General features: G+C 54.6%; 1 protein-coding gene across 1 annotated transcript in view; it reads right to left on the bottom strand.

Moving 5' to 3' along the window:
* Positions 1 to 13369, bottom strand: part of PHC2 (polyhomeotic homolog 2) — a 118985-nt gene that overhangs the window by 21322 nt on the left and 84294 nt on the right. The window contains exons 12-13 of the mRNA XM_083162364.1: positions 8444 to 8564; positions 1817 to 1931 (exon numbers count right to left, since the gene is read on the bottom strand). Of these exons, the coding sequence (XP_083018490.1) occupies positions 1817 to 1931; positions 8444 to 8564 (236 nt within the window). The remainder of the gene's footprint in view (positions 1 to 1816; positions 1932 to 8443; positions 8565 to 13369) is intronic.

Raw genomic sequence — 13369 nt, 5'->3', positions numbered from 1 at the left:
ACCTGCCCCTGTCCTGTGTCAGGTGCCCCCGGGTGTACACACCTGTAACACAATGTGCCCCGTACACCTGTCCCTGTCCTGTGTCAGGTGCCCCCGGGTGTACACACCTGTAACACAATGTGCCCCGTACACCTGTCCCTGTCCTGTGTCAGGTGCCCCCGGGTGTACACACCTGTAACACAATGTGCCCCGTACACCTGTCCCTGTCCTGTGTCAGGTGCCCCCGGGTGTACACACCTGTAACACAATGTGCCCCGTACACCTGCCCCTGTCCTGTGTCAGGTGCCCTCGGGAGTACACACCTGTAACACAAAGGTGCCCCGTACACCTGTCCTGTGTCAGCTGCCCCCAGGAGCACACACCTGTAACACATTTTGCCCCGTACACCTGCCCCTGTCCTGTGTCAGGTGCCCCCGGGTGTACACACCTGTAACACAATGTGCCCCGTACACCTGTCCCTATCCTGTGTCAGGTGCCCCCGGATGTACACACCTGTAACACAATGTGACCAGTACACCTGCCCCTATCCTGTGTCAGGTGCCCCCGGGTGTACACACCTGTAACACAATGTGCCCCGTACACCTGCCCCTGTCCTGTGTCAGGTGCCCCCGGGTGTACACACCTGTAACACAATGTGCCCTGTACACCTGCCCCTGTCCTGTGTTAGGTGCCCCCGGGAGTACACACCTGTAACACAATGTTCCCAGTACACCTGCCCCTGTCCTGTGTCAGGTGCCCTCGGGAGTACACACCTGTAACACAAAGGTGCCCCGTACACCTGTCCTGTGTCAGCTGCCCCCAGGAGCACACACCTGTAACACATTGTGCCCCGTACACCTGCCCCTGTCCTGTGTCAGGTGCCCCCGGGTGTACACACCTGTAACACAATGTGCCCCGTACACCTGTCCCTATCCTGTGTCAGGTGCCCCCGGATGTACACACCTGTAACACAATGTGACCAGTACACCTGCCCCTATCCTGTGTCAGGTGCCCCCGGGTGTACACACCTGTAACACAATGTGCCCCGTACACCTTCCCCTGTCCTGTGTCAGGTGCCCCCGGGTGTACACACCTGTAACACAATGTGCCCTGTACACCTGCCCCTGTCCTGTGTTAGGTGCCCCCGGGAGTACACACCTGTAACACAATGTTCCCAGTACACCTGCCCCTGTCCTGTGTCAGGTGCCCCCGGGTGTACACACCTGTAACACATTGTGCCCCGTACACCTGCCCCTGTCCTGTGTCAGGTGCCCCCGGGTGTACACACCTGTAACACAATGTGCCCCGTACACCTGCCTCAGTCCGGTGTCAGGTGCCCCCGGGTGTACACACCTGTAACACAATGTGCCCTGTACACCTGTCCCTGTCCTGTGTCAGGTGCCCCCTGGGTGTACACACCTGTAACACAATGTGCCCCGTACACCTGCCCCTGTCCTGTGTCAGGTGCCCCCGGGTGTACACACCTGTAACACAATGTGCCCCGTACACCTGTCCCTGTCCTGTGTCAGGTGCCCCCGGGTGTACACACCTGTAACACAATGTGCCCCGTACACCTGTCCCTGTCCTGTGTCAGGTGCCCCCGGGTGTACACACCTGTAACACAATGTGCCCCGTACACCTGTCCCTGTCCTGTGTCAGGTGCCCCCGGGTGTACACACCTGTAACACAATGTGCCCCGTACACCTGTCCCTGTCCTGTGTCAGGTGCCCCCGGGTGTACACACCTGTAACACAATGTGCCCCGTACACCTGCCTCAGTCTGGTGTCAGGTGTCCCCGGGTGTACACACCTGTCACATTCATTACACAACCACTTACCTCTTTGCACACGCCATGGAGCAAAATCTCTTGGATCGCTTAAACTTGTATTCAAAGTTCACCCGACCACAGAGCTCACACTTCAGTTTTGGAGGATCGTTCTCATTTTTGGATTCTTAAAAAAATCAAAAACAAAGATGTGAATATATAGGAGCTGGGGGAGGGGATCTGTACTACACAATGGGCGGGATGTATTAACATAGATCACCACCCCTCACACACGTGTCCACCCCGATGCCAGCGCATATGTACGAATATATACGGTTGGCATCGTGGTGCCTGTGATGTGGTGTGTGTGGGTTATCCGTCACCGCCTGGGCTATGCGGCATCCCTGGCATGTCCTCCTCCCCCCTGCAGGCGGGATGTTCCCGGCTGGGACATGCTGCTGGGGGAGGAGGAGCAGCACGGAGGACAGGGGAGGGGGGGTGCGGATGGCGGGCAGCGATAGAAACCCATAGGCTTCTATAGGGTATCGCCACCTAAAGGTGGCGATACCCTGCCTGCCGAAGACGGTGCGGCCGGGTTTTAGTAAATTTGAAAATGCAGTAAAACTGGAGCATTTTTGTCATAGTACATCCCGCCTGTAACGATCAGATCAGGTGATCGATCAAATTAACGTATGCCTCCTGTTATGATTATCTGTCCGGTGAATGTATGTCTGATATTGGTGTAATAGTTATGTCTCCTGTGAGTATTGGAATCAGGACATGTCTTGTATGTAAACTGTAGGTGACCCTGGTTTGAGTTTGAGGCCTGTATTCCCTCAGTGTGACATCCTGTGGACTCCTCCGGAGTTAGGATGTAAGATAAGATCTGAGCCCCTCATAAACCATGGTCCAGAAGAAGAGGTTAGAGAGTGTCCCCTTCCTTCACATCTCTTATCAGTGGGTCTGCTATGCAAGGAAGGAGGATCAATCACTTTGAAAACAGCAGACTGTGAAGATATATTGCCAGGGACCTTCCACACTCCTTCAGCATGGAAAGAGTGGAATCCCAAGGGTGGGAGGGATGAGGGAGTCTGCAAGGTATAACTAAGACCTTTCTCCCTATAGTCAGTGTCACTACCTGGGGGTCTAGCAATCAGGCTGTAGGCGACGAGAGATTTCTTGTGGAGAACCCCCCCACTTCAGGATTGTAAGATACGGTTCTGTCTTTTTTCCCTTTTTATTTTATTTCTGAAATTTGCATTTAAAAATCGTTGTGTGTACTTTTAAAATCATTGTAATGTCTTGTAACCATTTTGTTTAAAGTTCTGTAGTATTTCTAGGAATAAATAATACATATTCCCAGTTCTGGTTCTGTGTTCTTAAGACTCATTAGCCTCAGGAGAGAAAGGCTGGAAAACGTTACCATTGTTATCTTGTATTGTGTGGTCAGGGGCGAGCCAAGCCGCCCCTTGCGCAGTTTCAGGCGCTAAAATCAGGTTTTGGCTGGTGGCAGTGTACCTCAAGGAAAGGACCCGAGTGTCCTGAGTGAACCCCAGTCACGGCCGGCGCTGCTCAGATTGACGTATCGGAGCAGGCGACCGGTGGGTCCGTGACATTTGGTGGCAAGCGGTGGGGTGGAGAATTCATTTTTCTCTTTAAGAACTTAAGTGAGTGTGGGTAGAATTTTGTGAGAAATACCCACATCACCAGAATCAGAACTCAGAGCTTTACTATAGTTTAAAGGTCACACAGTGAGTGCAATTTCTGTTCCCCTTCCTTCTCTTGTTTTTCTGTCCTATCATTTTATTTGACAAGTGTGAGACTCCGGATGGCTGATTACCAGCAGATGAGGAGAGATGACCTGGCGGTCGTGTGTGTGCAGAGGAATATCCCTTGGTCTGGCCAGAGTAGAAAACGTATGATTCAGGCACTAGTGGATGCCGATCGGACTCTAGCTGCTGGAGGAAACCAGTCCATGGACAATCCTACCCCAGGGGCTCAGTCAGCACTGGACAGTACAAACGATTCCGCGCCAGGGTCAAACACTTCTGCTGGACCCAGCAAGTCTACACTGCCGAGCGACCTTCTAGCTGTTATCAGGCAAATTAAGAATGTGAACCCCGTATTCGCTTTGCAGCTGGTGCAGTTCTGCCAAGGCATTGTCGACAGAGAGGCTGCGGAGCGCAAAGCCATTGTCGACAGAGAGGCTGCGGAGTGCAAAGCCAGACGAGAGGCTGAGGAGCGCAAAGCCGTACGAGAGGCTGCAGAGCGTCAGGCTGAGCGTGAACACCAGTTGGTGCTGGGGAGGCTCAGAGGCCTGATCGCTGTTGGTGAACCAGTGGAGGATGATACAGGGCATCATGATGGCGAACCTTTACGTGAGACTTTATCTGCCGTGGCTACTGAGTTAGCAGGAGATGGGCTTCGTACTGAACTTTTACTGTCTGCGGAAGTAAATAATGTGTTGGATCATGGTGTGGACTCTGTTATCAATCATGGGGAGCCTAACAAGGGACAGAGGTCCCAAATGACCGCTGACGCGAATTTCACCGGACCGTGTCATGCACAGTTCCCTGTCTTGGAAGCAGACAGAGGAAGCCAAGTGAGTGTCAGCTTGGTTGTGAGTAATGAGCTGGCCCTGGACACTACAACCGATGCTCAGAGAGGTGACATCTCTGCTAGCACCAGGGAGACTGTAGGATGTGTGGCAGTCAGGGAGACTGCAGAGTACCAATCCCCTACAGCACCAGAAGAGCCCAGTGGGTATATTGACCCAGTGGAGGATGATGATATGTTTACCCTACTGAGCACAGAGGAACTAACGGAAGAATGCCAGCTGCAAGGTATCTCCTGCCACAACCATACTCGTGGGGAGATGATCATGCAGCTCACCCAGGCCAGGGACGATGGGTGCAATGCCTTCAGCCAGTATCGTGCAGCATTTCGTTTCTGGGGTCCATCCGCGTCTCCTTGGGTGCTGCTGAGAGAACTGGGACAATGTTACAAATTTGCGCAGCAGGAGGTCGATGCTTGGAGAAAGCTGGATACCCCATTTTGGGGAGATCAGTGCCGCCGGATAGGTGTGGAGTGGCGTCGCCTAGAACAGCTGCTGTTACCAGCTCTGAAAGCAAAGTTCCAGTTTAAACGGTTGAGAGAAGCAGAAGCTGAGGATGTCAGCAGCTTGCTCTCACCAGGGGTGCCCCACCAGGGCAAGGTGCCTCTGCCTACTACAGCAGTCATGGAACCTGCTCAGGAGACCTCACATCACAAGGCCCAGTTTAAACTGCTGGAAGATGTGAGCAGCATGTTCCCACCCGTTGCTCCAGATTTGTTGCCGGAAGAGGCTGGCTGCATAGTGAAAGTATGCAGGGGAGAGACTATGTCGGAAATAGGAATGGGACTTTCTGACTGTATGCACACAAGTATGTGTGGGACTACTGATGTGGGACTTTTATTAACTCCACACATATCTGTCGCTAACCCTTCTGAACCATATGATGCATCTCAGGTAGTATGTAACCATGCTGAACATTGCAATGTTGTTATTTTGTGTGAAGCCCCTGGGATGATCTGTGATAGTGCCGTACCTTCGGTAGAGGTGGAGGGTGAGTTAGAGACAGGTATAGTGGGTAATCCTTGCCAGTTGGTGGGGTTAAATGAATGCCCTAATCTAGTTGGGAATGAGACACCCTCACTCACCAGTGGTAGGAGTGCTGCTGGTGATGTCATTAAGGTTGCTGTGCTAGAAGTTAACCCTGTTCCTCCAGTGATGTCTGGTTGTGACATGGTGCCCGGGGACGCTAACTGCAGAAATGGGACAGATCTGAGTTGGTTGCAGGCAGAGCATGTACCTGCCAATAAGTTACTGGTGACAACATGCTCAGATAACCCCATTCCTGCTCAGAGACAATGGGACCCAGATATAGCGGGTTTGCCATGGTGCAATTGTAAGCCAGCAGGATGGGCCCCATGTGTTGTGGAAGATGCACAGGCTAATTTGCAGGTATTGCAGGATGTCTCCCCAGGTTATGATATTGATGTTACTGTTGATAATGTGATGTCTTGCGCTACTGTGGGAAATGTGGTACCAGGTATAATAAGTGACCCGGTGGGTCCTGTGTGCACTGTAGAACTGTCAGATAGGGAGAGAGTGTCCCTTACTGCAGCTTTCCCCGCAAACCCCCCTCCTTACTGTAGCCACACAAGAACAGATACAGGAACACAGCAGGGGTTCCCTCCAGACACTGAGAACCCTCCAGAGAGTGCATTTTTCCAGCATCACTGGATAACGGATGCCTCTCCTGAGAACCTCAGTGGCACCACCCCAGCCACAGAACCTGCGGGTCTGGGAGGGAAGGTCAGGCTCAGAAAGGTGTCCTGGACGGCCATGGAAAGCTTGGCTTTCCACGCAGAACTGAGAATCAACCCGGCACAGGCTGCCCCATACCTGGGAAGTGGGAAAGATACCCCTGGGTACAGTGAGAGGGTTGTTTCAGGAATAGAGCCAGTGGCTAGTAGGGAAGCTGCTGTGTGTTACCAGAAGGGTGGGAGGGCCCGCGAAGCACAGGTAAACTCAGCTATATTAACCTCAGAAAAGCTGAGCTGGGATGTTCCCAAGACAGGGGACAAGGACCTGCTGGTATTCCCCCTTGCAGAAACGTGCCCCCCTTCACAATTCACACACACAGACACAGAGGGCGAATCTCCTCACAAAAGGATGAGGTGTGAGGTGTTGAGTGAGTGGACCTTCCCCCCAGTGAAGGGGAGGGGGGGTCAGTCAGCTCAGGAGAGGTGCTGGGAAGACATGTTTAAGTCTGTATATAGTGCTGGGAGAATGCCCCACACCTGTGGTATAGTTAAACGTGCCGAGTTGCGAGTCCCAGGGGGATGGCCGTTTGGGGTGTGGAGGAATGGTCTGGTACTGATCTCAGTGAGTAAGGCCAAACTGCCAGCTGCAGGGGAGAATCCGTGTCCAGGAGTACGACGCACAGCTGTGGTGGGCTGTGTCAATATCAGCCGGGATGGACACAGCTCCCACTATATCAGTGTGCTCACAGACTATGGGTTCGAGGACACCTGTGTGCTTTTAGTTTGCCATCTCCTGCGAGAGGGACAGGGACTATGCCCATTGCCCACCCTAGCCACGGCTATGGCGTCAGGTGGTGCCATGACAGACGTCAAGTATAGTGAAGTGTTAGTACAGATCCCGCAGAATCAGTGGCAGTCTGTCTCAGCACAGAGACCACTGCTACCTGTCCAGGTGATGTAGTTAATAGCGCACTGATGAGACGGTGACGTGGGTCACCGCCTCTGTGCGCCATTTTAAAAGGGGGAGGTGTAACGATCAGATCAGGTGATCGATCAAATTAACGTATGCCTCCTGTTATGATTATCTGTCCGGTGAATGTATGTCTGATATTGGTGTAATAGTTATGTCTCCTGTGAGTATTGGAATCAGGACATGTCTTGTATGTAAACTGTAGGTGACCCTGGTTTGAGTTTGAGGCCTGTATTCCCTCAGTGTGACATCCTGTGGACTCCTCCGGAGTTAGGATGTAAGATAAGATCTGAGCCCCTCATAAACCATGGTCCAGAAGAAGAGGTTAGAGAGTGTCCCCTTCCTTCACATCTCTTATCAGTGGGTCTGCTATGCAAGGAAGGAGGATCAATCACTTTGAAAACAGCAGACTGTGAAGATATATTGCCAGGGACCTTCCACACTCCTTCAGCATGGAAAGAGTGGAATCCCAAGGGTGGGAGGGATGAGGGAGTCTGCAAGGTATAACTAAGACCTTTCTCCCTATAGTCAGTGTCACTACCTGGGGGTCTAGCAATCAGGCTGTAGGCGACGAGAGATTTCTTGTGGAGAACCCCCCCACTTCAGGATTGTAAGATACGGTTCTGTCTTTTTTCCCTTTTTATTTTATTTCTGAAATTTGCATTTAAAAATCGTTGTGTGTACTTTTAAAATCATTGTAATGTCTTGTAACCATTTTGTTTAAAGTTCTGTAGTATTTCTAGGAATAAATAATACATATTCCCAGTTCTGGTTCTGTGTTCTTAAGACTCATTAGCCTCAGGAGAGAAAGGCTGGAAAACGTTACCATTGTTATCTTGTATTGTGTGGTCAGGGGCGAGCCAAGCCGCCCCTTGCGCAGTTTCAGGCGCTAAAATCAGGTTTTGGCTGGTGGCAGTGTACCTCAAGGAAAGGACCCGAGTGTCCTGAGTGAACCCCAGTCACGGCCGGCGCTGCTCAGATTGACGTATCGGAGCAGGCGACCGGTGGGTCCGTGACACCGCCCTAAGACTAATCCAGAGGCCAACTCAGCAGCAGCCATGTTGGAGTGCTTGTGCTCTGTGTGACTGCAATTGCGCTAATTTCACACCTGACACACTAACCTGCTGGATAGACTGTGACATCACCATCCAATCACACACACTAACCTGCTGGATAGACTGTGACATCACCATCCAATCACACACTAACCTGCTGGATAGACTGTGACATCACCATCCAATCACACACTAACCTGCTGCATAGACTGTGACATCACCATCCAATCACACACTAACCTGCTGCATAGACTGTGACATCACCATCCAATCACACACTAACCATAGCACAGACATACAGAGACTGTGTGGCAGTGTACAGGCCGGACTACGCACACTCGTGTATGGCCCGCTGCCCCTGGGTACCTGGCACGAAGGTCTCCATCTCGGAGTCAGTGGTTGTGTTGTTCTCCTGCTGTGGCTGCTTCTCGGGCAGTAGTACCTGCTGATACTTCTGTGCTGCCAGCAGTAGGGGTGTGCGTGGCACCTGTCACACAGGAGAAATGCAATTAGCAGTGTGCCCGGTACAGACATTACCCAGCCATGACAGTATCCGGGGGTGACGCCTGTGTGTTACACTGTGTGCTGCGGCCAGGACAGTATCCGGGGGTGACGTCTGTGTGTTACACTGTGTGCCGTGGCCATGACAGTATCCGGGGGTGATGCCTGTGTGTTACACTGTGTGCTGTGGCCATGACAGTATCCGGGGGTGACGCCTGTGTGTTACACTGTGTGCTGCGGCCATGACCGTATCCGGGGGTGACGCCTGTGTGTTACACTGTGTGCTGCGGCCATGACCGTATCCGGGGGTGACGCCTGTGTGTTACACTGTGTGCTGCGGCCATGACAGTATCCGGGGGTGACGCCTGTGTGTTACACTGTGTGCTGCGGCCATGACAGTATCCGGGGGCGACGCCTGTGTGTTACACTGTGTGCTGCGGCCATTACAGTATCCGGGGGTGACGCCTGTTGTGTTACACTGTGTGCTGCGGCCAGGACAGTATCCGGGGGCGACGCCTGTGTGTTACACTGTGTGCTGCGGCCATGACAGTATCCTGGGGCGACGCTTGTTGTGTTACACTGTGTGCTGCGGCCATGACAGTATCTGGGGGTGATGCCTGCTGTGTTACACTGTGTGCTGCGGCCATGACAGTATCCGGGGGTGATGCCTGTGTGTTACACTGTGTGCTGCGGCCATGACAGTATCCAGGGGCGACGCCTGTGGTGTTACACTGTGTGCTGCGGCCATGACAGTATCTGGGGGTGATGCCTGTTGTGTTACACTGTGTGCTGCGGCCAGGACAGTATCCGGGGGTGATGCCTGTTGTATTACACTGTGTGCTGCGGCCAGGACAGTATCCGGGGGCGACGCCTGTTGTGTTACACTGTGTGCTGCGGCCATGACAGTATCCGGGGGCGATGCCTGTGTGTTACACTGTGTGCTGCGGCCATGACAGTATCAGGGGGCGATGCCTGTGTGTTACACTGTGTGCTGCGGCCATGACAGTATCTGGGGGTGATGCCTGTGGTGTTACACTGTGTGCTGCGGCCATGGCAGTATCCGGGGGTGACGCCTGTTGTATTACACTGTGTGCTGCGGCCATGACCGTATCCGGGGGTGATGCCTGTGGTGTTACACTGTGTGCTGCGGCCATGGCAGTATCCGGGGGTGATGCCTGTTGTGTTACACTGTGTGCTGCAGCCATGACAGTATACAGGGGTGATGCCTGTGTGTTACACTGTGTGCTGTGGCCATGGCAGTATCCAGGGGTGATGCCTGTGTGTTACACTGTGTGCTGTGGCCATGGCAGTATCCGGGGGTGATGCCTGTTGTGTTACACTGTGTGCTGTGGCCATGACAGTATCCGGGGGTGATGCCTGTGTGTTACACTGTGTGCTGCGGCCATGACAGTATCCGGGGGCGACGCCTGTTGTGTTACACTGTGTGCCGCGGCCATGACAATATCCGGGGACGACGCCTGTGTGTTACACTGTGTGCCGCGGCCATGACAATATCCGGGGACGATACCTGTGTGTTACACTGTGTGCTGCGGCCATGACAGTATCCGGGGGTGATGCCTGTGTGTTACACTGTGTGCTTCGGCCATGACAGTATCTGGGGGTGACACCTGTGTGCTACACTGTGTGCTGCGGCCATGACAGTATCCGGGGGCGATGCCTGTTGTATTACACTGTGTGCTGCGGTCAGGGGCGAATTTAGGGGTCAGGCCGCCCCTAGGCACAAAATTTTTGGCCGCCCCCCCCCATTTTAATATAATCATTATTAAGGTATAAGTCTTATAACAGGGTTGCCGACTCTCCCGGAATTTCCGGGAGTCTCCCGAAAATCGGGTCCCCCTCCCGGCCCCCCCGGAAGGGTGGGCAACCCTCCCGGATTCAGAGGGGACCCCCGCTGACCCCCGGATCGCGGCATTAAAATGCCGCAATCCTCGGGTCTCAGAGGAGGGGGCGGAGCTAAAACGGCACAATCGCGTCATTTTAGCCACGCCCCCTCCTTAGTGATGTCACTCGCAAGCCCCGCCCCCTGAGTGGCTGCTGAATCTCTCCTCTGTGTGCTGCGGCCATGACAGTATCCGGGGGTGACTCCTGTGTGTTACACTGTGTGCTGCGGTCATGACCGTATCCGGGGGCGACGCCTGTGTATTACACTGTGTGCTGCGGCCATGACCGTATCCGGGGGCGATGCCTGTGGTGTTACACTGTGTGCTACGGCCATGACAGTATCCGGGGGCGATGCCTGTGGTGTTACACTGTGTGCTGCGGCCATGACAGTATCCGGGGTGCGACGCCTGTGTGTTACACTGTGTGCTGCGGCCATGACAGTATCTGGGGGCGACGCCTGTGTGTTACACTGTGTGCTGCGGCCATGACAATATCCGGGGGTGACGCCTGTTGTGTTACACTGTGTGCTGCGGTCATGACAGTATCCGGGGGTGACGCCTGTTGTGTTACACTGTGTGCTGCGGCCATGACAGTATCCGGGGGCGACGCCTGTGTGTTACACTGTGTGCCGCGGCCATGACAGTATCCGGGGGTGACGCCTGTTGTATTACACTGTGTGCTGCGGCCATGACAGTATCTGGGAGCGACGCCTGTGTGTTACACTGTGTCCTGCGGCCATGACCGTATCCGGGGGCGACGCCTGTGGTGTTACACTGTGTGCTGCGGCCAACACAGTATCCGGGGGCGACGCCTGTGTGTTACACTGTGTGCTGCGGCCATGACAGTATCCGGGGGCGACGCCTGTTGTGTTACACTGTGTGCTGCGGCCATGACAGTATCCGGGGGTGATGCCTGTGTGTTACACTGTGTGCTGCGGCCATGACAGTATCCGGGGTGCGACGCCTGTGTGTTACACTGTGTGCTGCGGCCATGACAGTATCCGGGGGCGACGCCTGTTGTGTTACACGGTGTGCTGGGGCCATGACAGTATCCGGGGGTGACGCCTGTTGTGTTACACTGTGTGCTGCGGCCATGACAGTATCTGGGGGTGATGCCTGTGGTGTTACACGGTGTGCTGCGGCCATTACAGTATCTGGGGGTGACGCCTGTGCATTACACTGTGTGCTGCGGCCATGACAGTATCCAGGGGTGATGCCTGTGGTGTTACACTGTGTGCTGCGGCCATTACAGTATCCGGGGGTGACGCCTGTTGTATTACACTGTGTGCTGCGGCCATGACAGTATCTGAGGGCGACGCCTGTGTGTTACACTGTGTGCTGCGGCCATGACAGTATCTGGGGGCGACGCCTGTGTGTTACACTGTGTGCTGCGGCCATGACCGTATCCGGGGGCGACGCCTGTTGTGTTACACTGTGTGCTGCGGCCATGACAGTATCCGGGGGTGACGCCTGTGGGTTACACTGTGTGCTGCGGCCATGACATTATCTGGGAGCGACGCCTGTGGTGTTACACTGTGTGCTGCGGCCATGACAGTATCCGGGGGCGATGCCTGTTGTGTTACACTGTGTGCTGTGGCCATGACAGTATCCGGGGGAGATGCCTGTTGTGTTACATTGTGTGCTGCGGCTATGACAGTATCCGGGGGTGACGCCTGTTGTGTTACACTGTGTGCTGCGGCCATGACAGTATCTGGGGCGATGCCTGTTGTGTTACACTGTGTGCTGTGGCCATGACAGTATCCGGGGGCGATGCTTGTTGTGTTACACTGTGTGCTGCAGCCATGACCGTATCCGGGGGCGACGCCTGTGTGTTACACTGTGTGCTGCGGCCATGACAGTATCCGCGGGCGATGCCTGTGGTGTTACACTGTGTGCTGCGGCCATGACAGTATCCGGGGTGCGACGCCTGTGTGTTACACTGTGTGCTGCGGCCATGACAGTATCTGGGAGCGACGCCTGTGTGTTACACTGTGTGCTGCGGCCATGACCGTATCCGGGGGTGATGCCTGTGGTGTTACACTGTGTGCTGCGGCCATGACAGTATCTGGGGGCGACGCCTGTGGTGTTACACTGTGTGCTGCGGCCATGAGAGTATCCGGGGTGCGACGCCTGTGTGTTACACTGTGTGCTGCGGCCATGACAGTATCTGGGAGCGACGCCTGTGTGTTACACTGTGTGCTGCGGCCATGACCGTATCCGGGGGTGACGCCTGTGGTGTTACACTGTGTGCTGCGGCCAACACAGTATCTGGGGGTGACGCCTGTGTGTTACACTGTGTGCTGCGGCCAACACAGTATCTGGGGGTGACGCCTGTGTGCTGCGGCCCTGACAGTATCCGGGGGCGACGCCTGTGTGTTACACTGTGTGCTGCGGCCATGACAGTATCTGGGGGTGATGCCTGTTGTGTTACACTGTGTGCTGCGGCCATGACAGTATCTGGGGTTGACACCTGTGTGTTACACTTTGTGCTGCGGCCATGACAGTATCCGGGGGCGACGCCTGTGTGTTACACTGTGTGCTGCGGCCATGACAGTATCCGGGGGTGATGCCTGTGTGTTACACTGTGTGCCGCGGCCATGACAGTATCCGGGGGCGACGCCTGTGTGTTAAACTGTGTGCTGCGGCCATGACAGTATCCGGGGGCGACGCCTGTGTGTTACACTGTGTGCTGCGGCCATGACAGTATCTGGGGTTGACACCTGTGTGTTACACTGTGTGCTGCGGCCATGACAGTATCCGGGGGCGACGCCTGTTGTGTTACACTGTGTGCTGCGGCCATGACAGTATCCGGGGCGACGCCTGTTATGTTACACTGTGTGCTGGGGCCATGACAGTATCCGGGGGTGATGCCTGTGTGTTACACTGTGTG

This window comes from Crinia signifera, chromosome 19, assembly GCF_055691185.1.
Source record: "Crinia signifera chromosome 19, ASM5569118v1, whole genome shotgun sequence".
Taxonomy (NCBI): Eukaryota; Metazoa; Chordata; class Amphibia; order Anura; family Myobatrachidae; genus Crinia; species Crinia signifera.
The sequence above is the reverse complement of the archived record's forward strand: the minus strand, read 5'-3'. Positions and strand labels throughout refer to the sequence as shown.